At 37.9% G+C, this 20,827-nt stretch overlaps 1 protein-coding gene across 1 annotated transcript in view; it reads right to left on the bottom strand.

The window, feature by feature from the left end:
- The window catches only part of sema4gb (sema domain, immunoglobulin domain (Ig), transmembrane domain (TM) and short cytoplasmic domain, (semaphorin) 4Gb), a 70,709-nt gene that overhangs the window by 22,264 nt on the left and 27,618 nt on the right, over positions 1-20,827 (bottom strand). The window contains exons 3-7 of the mRNA XM_023291131.3: positions 7,758-7,906; positions 7,300-7,362; positions 6,934-7,032; positions 3,591-3,684; positions 1,425-1,538 (exon numbers count right to left, since the gene is read on the bottom strand). Coding sequence (XP_023146899.2) covers positions 1,425-1,538; positions 3,591-3,684; positions 6,934-7,032; positions 7,300-7,362; positions 7,758-7,906 — 519 coding nt within the window. The remainder of the gene's footprint in view (positions 1-1,424; positions 1,539-3,590; positions 3,685-6,933; positions 7,033-7,299; positions 7,363-7,757; positions 7,907-20,827) is intronic.

The following is a 20,827-nucleotide window of genomic DNA, read 5'->3' as shown; positions in this document are numbered from 1 at the left end:
ACATGCAAGTGAGTCACTGTACAAGAAAACAATTACTAAGGGAGGCCACCAAGACACCTATGACTCCTCTGAACGAGTTACAAGCTTTAGCAGCTGAGATAGAAGAAACTGTTCATACAGCAACTGATTTGTCTTCACCAGTCAAAACTTTATTAGAAAGTCCATCCATCCATGATCTATACACCGATTAATCCTCACTAGGGTCGCAGGGGGGCTGGAGTCTATCCCAGCTGACTGAGGGTGACAGTTCACCTGGACAGGTAACAGTCTATCACAGGGCTACACACAGAGACAAACAATCACACTCATAGTCACACCTACTGACAATTTAGAGTTACCGATTAACCTCAGCATGTTTTTGGACTTTTGGCGGAAGCCAGAGAACCTGGAGAAAACCCATGTATGCACAGGGAAAACATGGAAACTCCATGGAGAAAGAAGGCGAAGGTGCGATAAGCTACAGTGCAGCTCTTTATTGGAAAGTGGCAAAGAGAAAGCCACTTTTGGAAAAAAGGTCACATTAAATCTCGACTAGAGTTCGGCTTCAGAAGACTCTGAAGTCAACTGGAAGAAGCTTCTTTGATGTTATGAGAAAAAAAATGTTGCTTTTTGGCCACCAGACTAGACACTCTATGATTGGCAGACACCAGACACATTATCACAAACACACCACCCCCACCGTGAGGAACAGTGAATACCAGCTTCTACCTCCTTCAGAAGAGTCATACGTGTCTTCGTGGCCTCCATCACTAGACTCTTTCTTGTACAGACTAAGTTTTTAACCCTTTGATGCACAACATGGGTCAAGAAATACCCATTTCCCATTGAATATGGGTCACTTTTGACCCATGTTGTGCATCAAAGGGTTAAGGACGGTTTGCTTTAGGCAGATTTACACGTGTGCCATATTCCTTCTGTTATTTAATGACAGATTTAACTGTACTCCAAGAGACATTCAGTGACCTTGAAATTTACGTGTATCCATCCCAACTTATTCTTTCCACAACCTTTTCACAGAGTTGTTCTGAGTGTTTTGTTTGTCGACATTGTGTAGATTATATCCAGGAGATCTGGACCTTCCAGATACAGGTGTCTTTATACTACAATCACTTGAGACATATTTGCTACACTGAGATGATCTCCATTTCACTAATTGTGTCACTTTTAGCACCAATTGGCTACACCTACTTTGAATTAGGTGACTCACTTTAAACGAAGTACTTATACATTCACCTTTTCTTTCCATTTTTAATTAAATTACATTAGTTTGTAGAAATTAGCTTTTACTTTGACATTAAAGAATCTTTTTTGTAAATTCTTGTCAAAAAGGTCAAACAAAATTGACCGTGGTTGGAAGATGAAAAGCAACAAAAAGAGGATCTTCCAAAAAGGGGATTCTTGTCATATTTATGGATTATATTTACCCAGAAGCCACCGGGTGGGAGCCTCCTCCGTCCTGAGCGTGGGGAAGGGGAAGTTTCTCCGCACGTCTGGTGAGCTGCGAAACTCGTACTGAGAAGCCGTGAACATCTCACCATCTGATTAACGGGTCGCACAAATGTGTTGGTGGAGGATGCATTAGGAGAGAAAGACGTTAAGATATCAGAGTTTAATCAGATGTAAATGAAAGCAGTTGGAATACTGCAGAGTAAGAAGGCAAACTGTGACCCATCACTCCGTGCCGTTGGAATATTTGTAACGGTAATTAGACGAACATCACAGTCTGCTTAAGCTGTTGAATCAGGAGAATGTTTGAGGACCTCTCCTGGGTCTTAATTTGCTGTATTGCAGATGCCGCATAAAGTAGTTGAGATTTCTTAGAGAGTGTCTTTATACAACAAGCCTGCATGTATGTTTAAACAGTTATTGATTGTTGTAGCCGTTCCTCATGTGCTTGTTGGTTGTCAAGCAGGACGAAGCTATCCATCCTTCTCCAGAGCAGGAAGGAGAAGGAGTAAATTTGAACATTAAGGGGGAAATTTTGAGTATTTAAAACTTAATTTGCTGATTTTTGGTCAATTTTTGTGCACTGATTTGTGCCTTTTCTCCAATTTCTGTTGGGAAAATCTCGATTTATGATACAAAAACCCAAGATTCAGGCACAATGTGTAAACATGAACAATCCTTTGCTTCTTTCATGTCTTTATTGACATTCATCCTCTGTTCTTCTCTTGAAATCTAAGCCAATGAGTGCAAGAACACATGTAAAGTTCCACTGAAGCTCCAATAATTTCAGACTTCAAAATCTAGGCGTAATTGTGAGCGTGCATTAGCATCTATAGCATTTAAAGCACGTCCGGTTTCCTTTGCCCTCCTGGATGAACCATGATCTGCATGATGAATCTTCACAGACACTTAGTGACGACGTTAGCGTTTGTTCAAAGCACTGCTGAGCCTAATTATAGCCCCACAGTGGCCCTAGCCCGGCTCTGAACTCAGCATCTTGTTTGACAATGCATTCTGAGCGTCTTAGTCGAAGTTTTTACACATTGTTTTTCATGCATGACTGGTTGATGACCCTGACATTAGCATGATATAATCAATACTGTGCCCTTTGTCATGTCAAGCTTCCTCCTGAGTCTATTGTTGTGCAGCTTGTATCATTGCGAGTCTTACTTAATACTTTTTACTAAATGTATCATACTTACTGCTCTTCCATTAGGCTCTGCTGTTAGCTAAAACTCCTCATCCACTTTATATCAGGGGTGTCAAACTCATCTTAGTTCATGGGCCACATTCAGCCCAATTTCACCTCAACTGACCAGTAAAATCAAAACATAATAACCTATAAATAACCACAACCCCAAATTTTTCCTTTGTTTTAGTGCAAAAAAAATACATTCTGAAAATATTCACATTTAAGGAATTATTTTTTTCCAAAACATTATAAAATAAAATTCAATTTCAAATCAAAATGACAAAAATTAGACAAAAAATGAGACAAAAGACACAAAACAAAAACAGACAAAAAAGTTACAAAGGGTCAAAAAATGAACAAATGACAAAAACAAGATGAAAAATTACACAAATGAGACCACAAATGACAAAAACGAGAAACAAAACAACAAAAAAATGGACAAAGAACCCAAGCGAGACAAAAAAAACACAAAACGACACAAACGATACACAAAACAACAAATAAAGCAAAACACAAAATAACAAAAACCAGAAATGAAACGACAAAAGTCGGACAAAAAATAACAAAAACAAGACCAAATATTACTAAAACGAGACACAAAAGAACAATGAACCATCTACTATTTTACTACATGATGAAAACAACTTGTCATGGTCTAGAAATGATTTTAGATTTACAATTTTACTCATTTACAATCAGCAGTTAATGTCTTCTCTGGAATTTTTACACTTTGAGGGCCGGATTGGACCCTCTGGAGGACCGCTTTTGGCCCACCAGCCGCATGTTTGACACCCGCTTTATATTTTTACTATTCTTGTAATTTATCTGAGCAATATCTGACACAGGATTTCCAAACTTCCATCGTATCTTCCCATTTCTATGTACTGCTTTGACCTTACCAGTGTACTCTAGGGTTTATAGAGATGATTAAAGGCAGTTTTGTGAAACGTACCTATGAGGAGGCCGGTGTATCCCTTTGCGGGGTCGTATGGACATCTGTCTCTGCCCTCCTCAAACCCGGAGGAGAAGCTGAACCGCTCTGCATCCTTACACAAAGAATAGAGATGACACTCAATTAATCAAGGGTTGAAAAGCTTTGCTCCGGGCTACAGCAGACAATGTATTTTTTTTGGTGAATGCTGAGACTCTGCGGTGTAAGTCCTGACTTTATGTGGTTGTTTTATCAAATGATTCGATATGGCATTCAAGTATTAAATGGAAAAATGTCAGCGCAGTTAAAGTCTAAGCTTGTACATCTTGTCTAAACAGCCATGACGATTATGAGAAAACAGAGCATCAGTCTTTATGTCGAAAATCTGTGCTCAGAGGGGAAACTGAAGATTGTAAACTGTGAACAGACAGAACTAAATTAGCTCTAGATTTCATCCATCTCAACGTCCATCATCAAGTTTAAAAACACTTGTTTTAACCCTCCTGTTGTCTTCATTTACGGGCACCAAAAAATATTGTTTCCTGTCTGAAAAAAATCCAATAATTCAGCAAATCCCCAAATTTATAAAAATTTGCAAAATCTTCAGGAAGAAAATTCCAATAATTCCTTTAAAGTTTCCCTTAAAAGTTTTTTTTTTTTTAATTTTTTAAATCCCCAAATTTGGCAAGAAATAAAAATTTTTAACAATTAAAAAAATAAAAATTGTAAATATTTTCAAAAAATGAATAAAAATCTTCCAAAAAAAATCCTAAAAATATCTAAAGAGATTACATGTATATCAGAAAAAAATCAAACAAAATCCAGCAAATTTTGCTGGATTTTGGTTGATTTTTTTTCTGAATGTTTTTAAAGAAACATTTTTTTAACATTTCTTTTTTTCCACCAAAAACTGTTCAAAAATTTCCCAAAAATGTTGAAAATGTGGAAATGTTCACTATGAAAATATTTTTTTCCACATTTTCACACTTTAAAATGGGTCAATTTTGACCCGCAGGACGACATGAGGGTTAAGAGCCAGAAACTGTTAAAAAAAAAAAAAAAAACACCCTGAATGAACTGTGAGTTTTTCAAGTTTCCAGCAGTCATTGAGCTAATCCTGTGTGATGTACAGTTCCGCCTGGTAAATTAACCAAATTTAAGCTTATAATTGGGACATTTCATTAAAATTATTCTATTCTATATGTCTTATCTGAAAAAAATTAAGATAAATCCTTAACACTAAACAAATTCTGTGGAAAAAAATGAAATATTGCAATACAACCAATGAACAAATAGTGACTCAGCAGTGTTCAGCTGAACTCGGTTGAACTGCAGGCTGTGTTTACACAAAACAAATAGGAGACGAGTATAGAAAGATGTTTTAAAAGTAAAAAAAAATCCATAGCACTTGAAGTCACTGTTAGTTTTTCCAGTATTGGTTACACCTGTGGGTACTTGGTAGTGTGCACAATGAATTATCCAATAAATAAATTTGACTTACATTTTTTCTTTTATAAGATTTATGACATTCTAACTTTGTTATACTGCAGAGATGTTATTCTGAGCTCTTTCTACCTCTAGCTATGGTTGTGCTGGACTTTATTATCATTATATCACAGTGAAAAATGAGTCCACAGTGAGTAAAAATCTGACAGGAGCATAAAGTACCTAGAAAATGCTTAAGGTTCAGAGGGTTTTCTTATATCTTTACACACTACCGTTCAAAAGGTTAGAGTGGCCCAGGCAATTTCCTGTTTTCCATGAAAACTCCCACTTTTATCCATGTGCTAACATAACTGCACAAGGGTTTTCTAATCATCAATTAGCCTTTCAACACCATTAGCTAACTAAATGTAGCATTAGAACACAGGAGTGATGGTTGCTGGAAATGTTCCTCTGTACCCCTATGGAGATATTCCATTAAAAATCAGCTGTTTCCAGCTACAATAGTCATTTACCACATTAACAATGTCTACACTGGATTTATCATTCATTTAATGTTATCTTCATTGAAAAAAAATTCTTTTCTTACAAAAATAAAACATTATGAACATCCTGAAATGTCTTAAGAAAAATAAATTCAATATCAACAACCTTCTGCCTCAGTTTATCATTTCCACATTACAACTTTCAGATCACAGTGTCTACAAAGGAACACATTTAGTCACAATTGGAACTGAACGATGTAGTATTTTACTTTATGATCAAAATGACAAAAGTCAGACAAAGAAAGAAAAAAACAACAAAAACAAGACAAAATATTACAAAAATGAGACACAAAACGGCAAAAAATGAGACAAATGACACGAAAAAAAGAGAAAAAATTAGACAAAAGCGAGAAACAAAACAGCAAAACAATAGGCAAACAGCACAAACGATACAAAAAAGCTAATAAAGTGAAACACAAAACAACAAAAATAAGACAAAAAACACAAGCGAGACAAAAAGGAAACACAAAAAGACAAAAACAAGAAATAAACGACGAAAGTCAGACAAAAAAAGACAAAAAAACAACGAAAACAAGACAAAATATTCCAAAAATGAGACACAAAATGACAAAAGAACAATGAGTCATATCGTATTTTACTTCATGATCAAAACAACAGTTTGGCCCGCGGACTGCATGTTGGACACCTCTGAGCTGCGTCACAGGATCTGGTTTGGGACATTTCTAAGTGACCCCAGACTTTTGAACGGTAGTGTGTATTTTTATCTCTCTATTGTTGTGTCCTCGTATTTTACAGAATCAATAGTTTAACCCTTGTGTTGTCCTGCGGGTCAAAATTGATCCATTTTAAAGTTCGAAAATGTGGCAAAAAACCCCAATATTTTCACAGTGAAATTTCTGATGTCCACATTTTCAACATTTTGGGGAAATTTTTGAAAATTTTTTGGTGGAAAAAAATGAAATGTTAAAAATGTCTCTGAAGAACATTCACAAAAAAATCTACCAAAATCCAGAAAATTTCACTGGATTTTGGTTGATTTTTATGTGAATGTTCTTAAGAAAATATTAAAAGTTTTATTGATATATATGGAATCACTTTATATATTATTAGGATTTTTTTGGAGGATTTTTACTCATTTTTTGAAAATATTTACAGGAATTTTCTTGCCAAATTTTGGGGATTTTTTTAAAAAAAATACAACTTTAAGGGAAACTTTTAAGGAATTATTGGAATTTTCTTCCTGAAGGTTTTGCAAATTTTCTGAAAATTGTGGAATTTTTTTTGCTGAATTTTTGGATTTTTTTTCAGACAAGGAAACCATATTTTTGGTCCCTGTAAATGAAGACAACAGGAGGGTCAACTGCAGGTGTTTCTAAAAGAAAATGTAAAATCTATTAAATCACACGAGTTCTTACTATATAAGCACAGAGAGGTTTGAAGGCGTTGGTTCCACAGACGTACAGGTGAGTCTCATTGTATCGCTGCAAAAAACGGATGTGGTTGTAACACTCTGTCTGCAGAGAATAGAGGAAAAAGCTAGTTATTTATGGCTCTACAATAAAGGAGAGATGAAGGAAGCATAGACCAGTCAATCTACTTCATGCAGGGAGGCAGTTTTATGCACAGTTAAAAAATCAGTGTGATTTCTTTGCTGCTTGATGAAGAAACTGAAAGGATTGCCTGCTCTGTTGCTGTCATAAGCAAACTACACATCACAAAGGTTTCATCGTGTTCTCCGATAACAACTCGATAAATAAAGACTTGAAGCCGCATCCTTGTACCTGATTGTCTCTGCCTTTGCTTAGACACTGCTTCTTCTGTTCAGGGGAAGCATCCCAATCAATCTGCAAACAACGGGAGGGTAATAAGGATGACTCAGTTAGCTCAATAAATAAAGAGGGACAAATAGATAAATAAAAAGCTCCACAGACAGACAGGAAATGGGGAGATAAAGGGAAAAAAACAAGTGTGTGTACGTGTTCGATTAACAGGAGGAGAGACAGCTCACTTCATTTTCTGGCTGCGTCACCGAGTTCTGACTCTCCTCAGTAACCCTTGAATAAACGCCTGCTGCATTTAATCCGATATCCATAAAATTGGACAAACACAATGGGATTTGTTCAATCTGCTTACGGCTATTATTAGTCTCTCCTCCTTCGACACTCAGGAGACGGGAGGAAAACTTGTGAAACGGAGATTTTTGCTGTGCTGTGTCTTTCTAAACAGCGTCGGGACTCACGCTGAGGTTTGCAGGTGTGGAGATGTTGGAGGTGTTGAGAGCGTAGATGGATCCTCTGCTTCCTACGTACAGCAGCCCCACATCCTCCTCCAGCAGCAGGGTGCTGTAGTTCAGGGACGAGCCGGTGAAACGAGAGCTCCCCAGCATACCTGAAAAACATACGGCACATGGTGTGAGGCCAAAATGGTTTGCAGCTTTCTTCATTGTTTAGATTAGTTACCTGCACTGTAAATCACCTCAAATTCATTCAGCTAGGAAATAAAAGCTCCCCTGTTGACGTAAAAATGTAAATTAACTGTACTGTAACTGTAAATTAACTGGTGGATTAATTAGTTCAAAGGCAGCTGTGGAAGTTCAATAAACTGAAGATGTTAATTTGAATCAACAAATCACATCTACAGTAGTTACAGACTTCCTTTTGCATTTTCTAGGTTTAAAGCAGGGGTGCCCAACATGCAGCCCGCGGGCCAAAACCGGCCCACCAGAGGGTCCAATCCAAACCAAGACAAGTTGTTTTAATGTTAAAGTAAAATACTAGATTGTTCATTGTTCTTTTGTCATTTTGTGTCTCATTTTTGTAATATTTTGCTTTGTTTTTGTTGGGGTTTTTTTTGTCTTTTGTCGTTTGTCTCATGTTTTTGTCACGTTTCTGGTTTTTGTCATTTTGTGTTTCCTTTTTGTCTTGCTTGTGTTGTTATTCTATTTTTTTGTCATTTTCTCACGTTTGTCATTTTTTGTCTAATTTTTGTCATTTGTCTCATTATTTGTCATTTTGTTTCATTGTTCCTTTGTCTTTTTGCATCTCATTTTTGTAATATTTTGTCTTGTTTTTTGTCTTTTTTTGTTTGACTTTTGTCGTTTGTCTCAAGTTTTTGTCATTTTGTTTCTTGTTTTTGTCTTTTTGTGTTTCCATTTTGTCTCGCTTATGTTTTTTATCTTACTTTTGTCGTTTTGTTTTGCTTTATTCATTGCTTTGTGTATCGTTTTTGTCATTTTGTGTTTATTTTGTCCTCAAACAAGACCAAAAATGACAAAAGCAAGAAAAAAACAACAAAACAACAGACAAACAACACAAGCGAGACAAAAAAACACAAAACAATACACAAAACAATGAATAAAGCAAAAGACAAAATTGCAAAAATACGACAAAAAACACAAGTGAGACAAAAAGGAAACACAGAACGACAAAAACCTGAAACAAAACAACAAAAACATGAGACAAATGACAAAAGTCAGACAAAAAAAAAGGCAAAAAACAACAAAAACAAGACAAAATATTACAAAAATGAGGCACAAAATGACAAAAGAACAATGAAAAATCTCGTATTTTACTTTATGATCAAAACAACTTGTCATGGTCTAGAAATTGTTTAAAATTCAGCTTTACAAATTTACAATCTGCTAGTTAGGTCATAGGATCTGTCTCGAGACGTCCCTAATTTTAAGTTCAGTATATATTTAGATTTAACTAGAAAAGATGAGTTGATTTGACTAACTTCTTTTTAAGATGTTTTACAGTGTAGCGTCAAAAGTTTAACCGTCAGATTTCATTAAACCATTTTTAAGCTGAGATAAGATAAGACCATGCAGCCTTGCAACATTTCTGCTCTCGTATAAAAACAAAAATTGCCAGAATCGTTCCTCCTCATCTAGTTATTTTATCTATAAATCATTTCTCCAGAAATTCTGATCAGGGTGTGAACAGCAGGAGGGTCAGTGCTTGGCTCTTCTAAATAAGAGATGAGCTCCCCTAAAAGCGTAAGCTGTGAAATTTTGTGGGGGGTCTATAAAATATTGACATCATGTTCTTTTTTGCCATGTATTTTTATTTTTCTGTATCCTCATCATCATTAATCATGCATAAAATTAAGCAATTACTGATGTATGATTCAAGCATGACTTATCACTAATTCACTTTAATAAAGATACTGACATGGATGCTCCTTTTGCCAAAGTGTCACCATATAAATTCTAAACTTCACTCATTATGACTGAATTTTTAAAAAACAACTTTATTGACATCAACTGCCATAAAACCAAACAGAGTAACAAAAATGGTGTTCCTATTATTCATATTCTTATTAACCTTCTGAACCCCCAACACCGACGGGTTTGAAAGGCATGTTATCTTTTTAAAAAATGACCAAAAATACACCATTTATCAGAGCAAGTAACTGTAAAAACAGAATAAATCATCAGATTTTCAGCTTTCTGACGGTCCCTTAACTAATCATGTGTGGCATACCATTCTGTTGGGAATATTCTCCAAATCTAAGCTTAAAATCGTGATATTTCATCCAAATCCTTTTACTTTATATGTCTAATTTAAAATTTGGCAAAAATAAACCTTTTGTACTGACTAGAATCTGTAAAAAACAAAACACTGTGCCCTCCTCAGCACAACTGAGGAGCGACAAGAGCAAATTTAACCACATTTGAGCTATAAAATATATTCAATATGGCTCATAAACGGTATACAGAGCAAGTTGTCACATGGAGGACACATTCGGCACGGCGAAACATCATTCAACAGTACTGAGAAAGAAATTCATCCTAGTCTTCTGATTTTTATTTTGCTGCACAGAAGATGTTTTTCTGTTCTCTCCACTTCTGGCCATGGTTGTTCTGTTTCCATAGAGGTGCAGGATTTTATATCGCCGTGAAAAATGAGCCCTCAGTGAGTAAAAAATGTGACAGCAGCAAAAATAAACACCCAGAAACTGCTTGGAGTTCAGAAGGTTAATATGAATAATGATAAACAAAAGCTGAATAAAGAGCTTTATAAATGATTAGCCAGCAATACAAGCTGAAGTGCTACATTATTTTATACACAGCGGTTCATAAATTCCCCTTGAATGTGATGAATTAAATCAGCGTCGGTTGCAATTTAGTCCCACTTCAGAAGTAAATGAGGCCAATAGATGCTGATGCTGCCACGTAAAATCCAAAATAATTAGTGATTTCACTTTATTCGATTGTTTTTAGAGACTCTCTTCAACTTAAACCTCACTTTCATTGTTTCCAAGGACAAATTCCTCTCATAAAACAATGTATATCTGGAGAACATCCCAACAATATTATCTGAAAAACTAATAATCAGCAGCTGTATTTCAGTGAAAAATGAGCCTACAGTGAGTAAATAAAAACACCCAGAAACTGCTCTGAGTTCAGAGGGTTATTATGAATAATGATGAAGTAAAGCTATGTGAAGAGCTTCAGAAAGGTTGCATCTGTTGTTTCTGACCATAAAAAAGAGGGGGAAAAGAGTGAGCTTCTCCAAAAGCCATGGTATTATTTGCATATTATGACATAAAACATGACGGCAAAAGTATATGTGGACAAAGTGTACATTTGTAAGATATTTTACTTCATTCTGCTTCATTTTATGGAAGTTTAATGCCATTATGTAGGCAGTTTAGGTATTATTTAGCTAATTTCATACAATTTTGTTGACATGCACGTGTTTAGAAACTTTAAATATGGATGCATTTTAGAAATTTGCTTAATTTGCTCAGTTAGAATCAAAAATAAGATACTAGGAAGTGTAGTTTTGCTATCAAAATTCAGCTATCGTAATGGCACCAAAATCAAAAGTACAAAGGCAAAGCAACAGTAGATTCAAGATAAATACATAAACAGTCATATTAAAAGTAATAAAAGCATGCAGATTAAAAACCTAAATCATAGGAGGCAGAAAAAAAGCCACTTTAAATAGTCCTGAGCTGTTTTTAAAAGCATCAACTGGGACTGCATGACGACAAACACATGTAAGGACACAGCTCCACATTTCTACCTGCAGACCTTAAGAGTGGTTTAAAATAAGAGCATTTATCTTGACTTCACCCTCACTGAAAAATTTTCCAGCATCCACACGCCACAAATGAACATCCTTAGCGTGACAGTCTGAGGGTGAGAGTCGGCCAGCAGATCCGGTAGTGATCGCTGAGAGGCAGACGGTGGGGATGGGGGGCACAGGGGAGGCCAAACTTTTAGGGCATTCAGCAGGAATCGTGGCCCAGTAATGCCACATCACATCAGCAGCGCTGCCATAGAATCAGCATCCTCATCGCCGAGTGTGTGAACCAGGGTCAGGGGGGATTCATACAATAACTGGGCCAAGTGAGGGGGTACTGAGTAGTCACTGGAGTATACAGTGCCTTGCAAAAGTATTCACCCCCTTGGCATTTTTCATGTTTTGTTGCCTCGCAACCTGGAATTAAAATGTTAATTAAAATGATTGTTTGAAGGTTTGCATCATTTAATTTACAGAACATGCCTACAGATTTGAAGATGTGATCATTTGTTTTATTGTGAAGCAAACAAAAAACATGACAAAATAACAGAAAACATCAGTGTGCATAGTTATTCTCCCCCCTAAAGTCAGTACTTTGTAGAGCCACCTTTAGCGGCAATCACAGCTGCAAGTCATTTTTGGTAAGTCTCTATGAGCTTGCCACATCTTGCCACTGGGATTTTTGCCCATTCCTCCAAGGAAAACTGCTCCAGCTCCTTCAAGTTTGATGGTTTGCGCTTGTGAACAGCAATCTTTAAGTCTGATCACAGATTTTCAAGTGGATTGAGGCCATTCTAACATATTTCTATGTTTCCCCTTAAACCACTCGTGTTGCATTAACAGTATATTGGGTCATTGTCTTGCTGGAAGGTGAACCTCTGTTCTAGTCTCAAATCTCTTACAGACTGGTACAGGTTTTGCTCAAGAATATCCCTGTATTTAGCACTATCCATCCTTCCCTTGAGTCGGACCAGTTTCCCAGTCCCTCCTGCTGAAAAACATCCCCACAGCATGATGCTGCCACCACCATGCTTCACTGTGGAGATGGTGTTCTTGGTGATGAGATGTGTTCGGTGTGCGCCAGACATAGCGTTTTTCTTGATGGCCGAAAAGTTCAATTTTAGTCTCATCTGACCAGAGTTCCTTCCTCCATACATTTTGGGAGTCTTCCACATGCCTTTTTGCAAACTCAAAACGTGCTTTACTTTTATCTGAAAGTAATGGCTTTCTTCTGATCACTCTTCCATAAAGCCCAGCTCTATGGAGTGTACGGCTTATTGTGGTCCTATGGACAGATACTCCAGCCTCTGCTGTGGAACTCTGCAGCTCCTCCAGGGTTAGCTTTGGTCTCTGTGCTGCCCCTCTGATTAATGCTCTCCTCCCTCGGTCCATGGATTCTGGTGGGCAGTCCTCTCTTGACAAGTTTGTTGTGGTGACATGTTCTTTCCATTTGATTATAATGGATTTGATGGTGCTCCTGGGGATCATCAAAGATTTGAATATTTTTTTAGAACCCATCCCTGACTTGTACTTCTCAACAACTTTGTCCCTGACTTGTTCTGAGAGTTCCTTGGTCTTCATGGTGGTGTCTGGTTAGAGGTGCCTCCTGCTTAGGTGTTGCAGCCTCTGGCCTTTCAGAAAAGGTGTGTAAATGCTGACAGATCATGTGACACACAGGTGGACTTCATTTCACTAATTATGTGACTTCTGAAGGTAATTGGTTGCACCACAGCTTTTTAGGGACTTCATAGCAAAGGGGGTGAATACATATGCACATGCCAATTTTCAGTTTTTTATTTTTAAAAATTATTTTTTAATATATATATATATATATATATATATATATATTTCTCATTTCACTTCAAAACAGACTATTTTGTGCAGATCCATCAAATAGAATTCCGATTTTAAACAAATATTTAAATTAGAGGTTGTAATGTGACAAAACAGGTAAAAAGCCAACAGGGGGTGAATACTTTTGTAAGGCACTGTATGTGTTGATAAACCGCTGGACGGGTTTTATTAATCTGTCATCAGTGCAGACAAAGGCATTATTTATCCATTACAGAATAACTGGCCTGGTGCACTAAGCTAAATATTTGATTGTGGCACCTCAGAAATGGGAGCACGATGCTGCTTCTACTTCTGCTGCCGCTGAGAGACAACGGAAAGGAGGACATTGTTTTTTTTCTCCTGTGGGTAGGAAACATCTCCCTCTGTTCAGAAGTAGGTTTATGGAGCTCTGGTTTGCACTCAGAGTCGGTGATTAATGTCTGATTAACCAAATCTGACGTATTGGAGAATCAAACGCTGCATGCAGCAAGAGCAGCTGTTGTTGGAGAACAACGGTTTAAGGTATCAGCAGTTACACCGAGGAATATGAGTCAGCAGACGGCACCTCCCTCGCCTTCTTCTCTTTCATACTGATGTCCCTGCTCGCAGTAATCACAGTAATCAGACAACCGATATTAGTCGCCCCGCCAATCGATTCACTGTGGTGTGAGGGCCTGGCACGCCTGTCGCTGTTAATCTGTTCGCCTGTTCATTGTGCTTCTGATGGAGCGAGAAGGGTCTAGTGCAGCAGAAAGTGGCCGAGGAGATCACAGTATAACAGCTGGAAGCGTACAGATGATTAGCCAGCAATACATGCCAAAGTGTTATATTACTTCATATGCCACGGTTCATAAAGTTGACTTAAATGTGTTGGTTTAGATCAGAGTCCGTGGCAATTTGGTGCCACTTCGATGGAAAATGAGGCTAATGCTGCCACGTAAGTCCTAAAAAAAAACAGGTGAAAATAGAGCAAATAATGGATTCAGAATACGTTATTCAATTGCTTTCAGAGACTCACTTCAACTTAAACCTCAATTTGATCGTCTCCGAGGACAGATTCACAACACAAACTCACAGAAAAACAATGTATATAGGAGGCAACATAAAACCTGGACAACATGAAAACTAGTGAAGTCTTGACTTAATGATTGATAACAGCAGGAGAGACAAAAGCTGAAGTATTGTATTATTTTATATGCCACAGTACATAAATGTTACTTAAATGCGTTGGTTTAGATCAGAGTCGGTGGCAATTTGGTGCCACTTCGATGGAAAATGAGGATAATGCTGCCACAAAACTCCTAAAAAAAACCAGGTGATTTCAGTGAAAATAAAGCAAATAATGGACTCAGAAAACATTATCTAATTGCTTTCAGAGACTCACTTCAATTTAAACCTAAATTTGATCGTGTCTGAGGCCCAATTCACAACAAAAACTCACATAAAAACAACGTATATTAGAGGCAATATGACAAATCCCAACAATAGTATATGAAAACTAGCAGAGTCTTGCTTTAATGTTTGATAGCAGCATGAGAGATAAAAGCTGAAGTATTGTATTATTTTATATGCCACGGTACATAAATGTTACTTAAATGCGTTGGTTTAGATCAGAGTCGGTGGCAATTTGGTGCCACTTCGATGGAAAATGAGGATAATGCTGCAACGTAACTCCTGAAAAATAGGTGATTTCAGTGGGAATGGAGCAAAAAATGGACTCAACAGCCTCAAAAACACATTATTTGATTGTTGTCAGAGACTCACTTCAATTTAAACCTCAATTTGATCGTCTCCGAGGCCCAATTCACAACAAAAACTCACAGTAAAACTATGTATATCAGAGACAATATAACAAAACCTGGGGAAGATACCAACAATATTATATGAAAACTAATAGTCAACAGACTCTTCCTTTAGCGTCAGGAGAGATAAAAGCATTTCCAACGCATTACGCTGGGCTTTTGGTGCTTCAAACAAAGGGAAGGAGATCAAACTGTCCATACAGAGGAGAGTGATTCTGGGGGATCCTAGCATCTGCCTGTTATTTGCTTCTAAATGCTGCTTTCCTTGAAGGTTCTGGAGGACGAGTCCTCTGAGACCTGGAGAAGGATTTGAGATTATCGAGGTCACTTCAGGTTTAATTCTGGGTGTTTTTAGGACTACGACAGTGGTCTTCTTACACTATGGCAACTGAAGCTGAACTCCTAACTCTCTCCAGACCAGATGTTGCTCAAGATAAGAGATGAACACATGTTAAAACTCCATCTACTGACCAATCAATACTACAATCTCCAATCTCATAGAGTTCAGACTAAAGCTAGTACTGTAAAGAGTGCAAGAATTATTAAAACTGCATTTTCAAAGGTACTTTTTATTATATATAGGCTTTTACATATCAACATAATCCCTAAAAAGAGACTGATTATCTCCTGTTGCCTCCTCTGCATCTCTTTAAAGTCACTCCCTATAAATTTGCGAGTTGTTGAGGTAGGTACATTTGGATATTGAGATTATTGTGTATGCTTTTTTCTCTTTTGGAAGTGATTCTGGGGCATTTGCCTGTTATTGGTTTGTTGATTCTGCTTTCCTTGAAGGTGCTGGAGGACCAACACAGCCAGCAACATAAGTTATCAACCAACCTTGGTTTGGTAACTTATGCTGAAGAGAACTGAAGATAACAGATCAGCATATATTAAAACATCGCTTACTGACCAATCAATACCACAATCTCCGATCCGGCGGGGCTCGGACCAAAGATACTGCTGTGAGGAGAACAAGCTGCAATTTCAAAGCCATTTCATTGTTCTATACGCCTTTATATATTGATATAATCCTGAAACAGACACTGATAAAGCACTAAAGCCTTGTACTTTGTGACTATAAGATTTGCAGTGAGCGTACTTATCGGTTTGAATGATGTTTTTATCTTTGTTCTCTACTAGCTCCCAAAACTCTTAAACGCAGCAGAGAGAATAAAACTGTCGCACACTATAAAGAATATCACAGTGAATGTAAGATTACTGGATTTATTCTCCTCATCACTATGAAAATAGCTTCATATTTACTTACTTGACTATTTATTCTTTGCATTATTTGTCCATTTTGTGAGTAGCACAATGGGACCAGATCTGAATCTTGTGTTGCATAATTATGATTTAGTTGAAGGTTGAAAAAGAAACCTACATCTAAGCAACCAATATAAATTAAAATCTTTACTCTGATCATGACTTGGATGAGGCAGAGATACTGATAGTAGGGCTGGGCGAGAAATCGATTTTATCGATTAATTCGATTTTGTACTTAATGTCGATTTGTTTTAATGAAAATCGATTTTCTCATCAACATCCGCCACCAACACCTTCCCGCTGGGCTCCCGTAGTTCAGAGTGCGCCCCCCTCCCCCCCCGCGCTTGATACACAAACAACATGGCAGCGAGCGATGCAGATCTAAAGGTGCGTGTCCACTAGATGCAATTTTCCCGCACGGCAACGCACCGCATCTGAAAATCACACGGCCGGCGGGCGGTCACTAGCAGACCACAACATGGTCACATGACAGTGCTGAGCAACAGCGGGCCGCTACGTGTTGACGTCACCGAGCTTTCAGCTGGACAGTTCTGCAGATGAGTCGGATAAACACAGCGGCTCGGCCGCAAATTTTCCCTTTTATTTCAAAAACACGTCAGCGAAAAGTATTTCTGAAAGCATTTGAGGTGAGAAATAATCTGTGCAGCAGCTGAATCTGTCCTCGTTTTAGGTCACCGACGCCTAGTTTAGAAGTTTGAGGAAAGTTTCACGATGCGTGGGATCTCTGCACGCTGCATCCAATTTGAATAAGTAGAAGTCTAGTCTACTTTATGCAAATGAGCTGCAGCCCTCTCCAGGTAAATACACCGGATCGCAGCGGGAATTGCCCCGCATGTGGCATGCTGGTCCGGTTGCGGTGCGTTTCCCGCTGCGATCCGGTGTGTTTACCTGGAGAGGGCTGCAGCTGATTTGCATAGAGTAGACTGGACTTCAGCATGCAGAGATTAGGTAGGGGGTTAAAAAAAAAAAAAATCGGATAAATCGTGAATCGGGATTTTTTGTGAAAAAATCTAAGATTTTTTTTTTGAGGCCATATCGCCCAGCCCTAACTGATAGGCCTATTAATTGAATGTTTTTGGCACTTTTTGCAGCCTTAACTCATAGCTATGTCTGCAGTAGCATAATCAGACATCTGTGTTGCTTTCAGTCTGTATTATATTTTCAAACTATTGGATTAGGATTGTAGTTTAGTCTACTAGTAAGAAATATGTTCTTGTGCCGTTTGTCCAATACATGGAGCTCTGACTCCATCCAGTCCTCAGTAACATACAGGAATTAGCTACAGCCAGGAGTTAGCTACAGCCAGGCTACATTACAAGAGTTAGCTACAGCCAGGAGACATTACAGGAGTTAGCTACAGCCAGGCTACATTACAGGAGTTAGCTACTGCCAGGCTACATTACAGGAGTTAGCTACTGCCAGGCTACATTACAGGAGTTAGCTACAGCCAGGAGACATTACAGGAGTTAGCTACAGCCAGGCGACATTACAGGAGTTAGCTACAGCCAGGCTATATTACAGGAGTTAGCTACAGCCAGGAGACATTACAGGAGTTAGCTACAGCCAGGCTACATTACAGGAGTTAGCTACAGCCAGGAGACATTACAGGAGTTAGCTACAGCCAGGCTACATTACAGGAGTTAGCTACAGCCAGCAGACATTACAGGAGTTAGCTACAGCCAGGCTACATTACAGGAGTTAGCTACAGCCAGGCTACATGACAGGAGTTAGCTACAGCCAGGCTACATTACAGGAGTTAGCTACAGCCAGGAGACGTTACAGGAGTTAGCTACAGCCAGGCTACATTACAGGAGTTAGCTACAGCCAGGCTACATTACAGGAGTTAGCTACAGCCAGGCTACATTACAGGAGTTAGCTATAGCCAGGCTACATTACAGGAGTTAGCTACAGCCAGGCTACATTACAGGAGTTAGCTACAGCCAGGCTACATTACAGGAGTTAGCTACAACCAGGAAACATTACAGGAGTTAGCTATAGCCAGGCTACATTACAGGAGTGGGCGGAGCCGACAGGTAAGTTTATAGACGTTGTGAAATTAACAATGACTCACCATGTTTCCCGTTTCAGTTTAACTCTCTTTCCCATGTGTCATGACGAGTGGCGTGTGCTTCGTTGCTTTTCATTTACGTTGCTAAAGTTGTGCTAACGTAGCTTAAGTTACTCCCTGTCTGTTTATGTTAGCAATAACATCGCCGTAGTTATGCTAACCTAGCATAGCGTTAGCTAACAGCGTAAAGCCAGTAAGTAAATGCAGAAATAACATAAATGTACAAAATATCTGCTCGTCCAGAAGAGCGTTCATCACTCCGTCAGCTGCTGTTGAGGATCATTTAAGGAGGAGGATGTGAACCCAGAGGGGAGGAGGTTTATTCAGATAAATGAGGAATATTACTGTCTGTCTGCTGCTGCAACCGTCATGATGTCACTCTGAGTTTTACCGTCAGAAAATACTAGAACGTGACCGAGGCTGGAACAGCAACTCACTGTGTTGTTATGGAGGAACATTAGTGTCGGACTATTTGTGACTATTATAGATTTAAAATACAACTGTCAAAGATAGCATGTTTAAATCTGAGAAAAGCGTCTCTGGTTTTATTTTGGTTCATATGAGTCCTGACTTCATGGTAAAGAAAAGAATGGAGTAGAGAAAATGTGATTTAACATTGAAGGGCATCAGAGGGCTGCAGAAATAATGTTTTGCCACTAAGTTCACCTGTAATATAATCTACCTCTAATTTACACCAACAAGAAGTACAAGATAAGACAGAACTCATTTATAGATTGACTCTTTTTTTGAGGTTATATAATTTCCCAGAGGTCTCATCCTTTGTTGTATGTTTTTATACTTGAAAATTCCTGTCTTGTAAAGTTAAACAAATACTAAAGGACATTATTGTGACATTACAGTATTGTAAAACAGTAAAATGTTCTGCCTGTTATTCATATCTTTGTTGTTATAAGTGTTAAGGGACCAAAAAAGAAGCTATTTTATTCATTATATATTTTTGAGATTAATATGGCGATTAATCACTTATCGATATTTTATTCTGCCAAATATCGGAATTGGCATCAACCTCAAAAAATCCGTATCGGCTGGGCGCTACTGTTAAGTTTATTGTGATTATGCTGAACCACAGGCCTGTATACATTTGCTAGTAGCTCAGTTGGCTCAGTTACTCCCCTACTACTGACTTTACTGGCCACTCCTGCCAATGCTAGCTTATGTTCCACTGCAGTTTCCTAACGAATAAGTTGTTAATTGTCCCTTATTTGTAACAGCTATGCGGCCCGGTTTGTGAGAAGTTCAAAACTGATCTAGTTCCCTTTTAAATCAGGCACTATCAAAACAAGAATACGATCCAAATCAAGTGTTTAATGCCAGGTGTAGATGGTTGGCAGGTTTATATTACCGGTGCCAAAAAAGTACTTAGGTGCCCCATTGAGCTTTATCTATCTGCAGAAACTTTGCAGCTACGACGACGGAAAATCCGCTTATCTGAGAGGCTGTTACAACACATCTGAGAATAAAGAGCATGAATTAAACGCAAAAATGTAATCAGTTGTAGGTGCAGAAGGCAGAAATCTGGATTTCTTCTCTCCATCTGTTCTAAGCTTCTCCAACCAGACCAGTAAATGTGCAAAATTAGCCGAGCTTCACACAACCTCGTCTGCAGAGCGTTAGTCCTCTGCTTGACCCATTAAGACTCCATGTTTTACTCCCACTGCGGCCTTTGTTGCTCTTTATACCTGATCTGCTTTGAAAAGATTCTCCCACCATGAGCTGTGTTTTCTAAAGCCTTCAAAAACAGAGCCAAGATGAGGAGAAGAAGTCCATTTTTGAAAGGTTATTTTGGATTATTTTTTTTTTATGTCAATGCAAAAATCATCAGACACATATACTCTGACAGAAATATGACACGTTTTCTTTAACAGTCAGGTTGGAGTTATCCAGGAAATCCTGCCAGTTAACCCTCATGTTGTCCTGCGGGTCAAAATTGACCCGTTTTAAAGTTTGAAAATGTGAGAAAAAAAAATATTTTCACTGAAATTTCTGATGTCCACATTTTCAACATTTTTGGGAAATTTTTGAACATTTTTTGGTGGAAAAAAAGAAATGTTAAAAATGTTTCTGAAGAACATTCACATAAAAATCAACCAAAATCCAGCAAATTTCTGGATTTTGGTTGATTTTTTTGTGAATGTTCTTAAAGAAAATATTAGAAGTTTTACTGATATATATGGAATCACTTTAGATATTTCTAGGATTTTTTTTGAAGATTTTTACTCATTTTTTTGAAAATATTTACAAGAATTTTGTTGCCAAATTTGGTGGATTT

Source organism: Amphiprion ocellaris, chromosome 18 (genome assembly GCF_022539595.1).
Source record: "Amphiprion ocellaris isolate individual 3 ecotype Okinawa chromosome 18, ASM2253959v1, whole genome shotgun sequence".
Lineage (NCBI taxonomy): Eukaryota > Metazoa > Chordata > Actinopteri > Pomacentridae > Amphiprion > Amphiprion ocellaris.
Note: the sequence above shows the minus strand (reverse complement) of the source record. Positions and strands in the feature narration are given on the sequence as shown.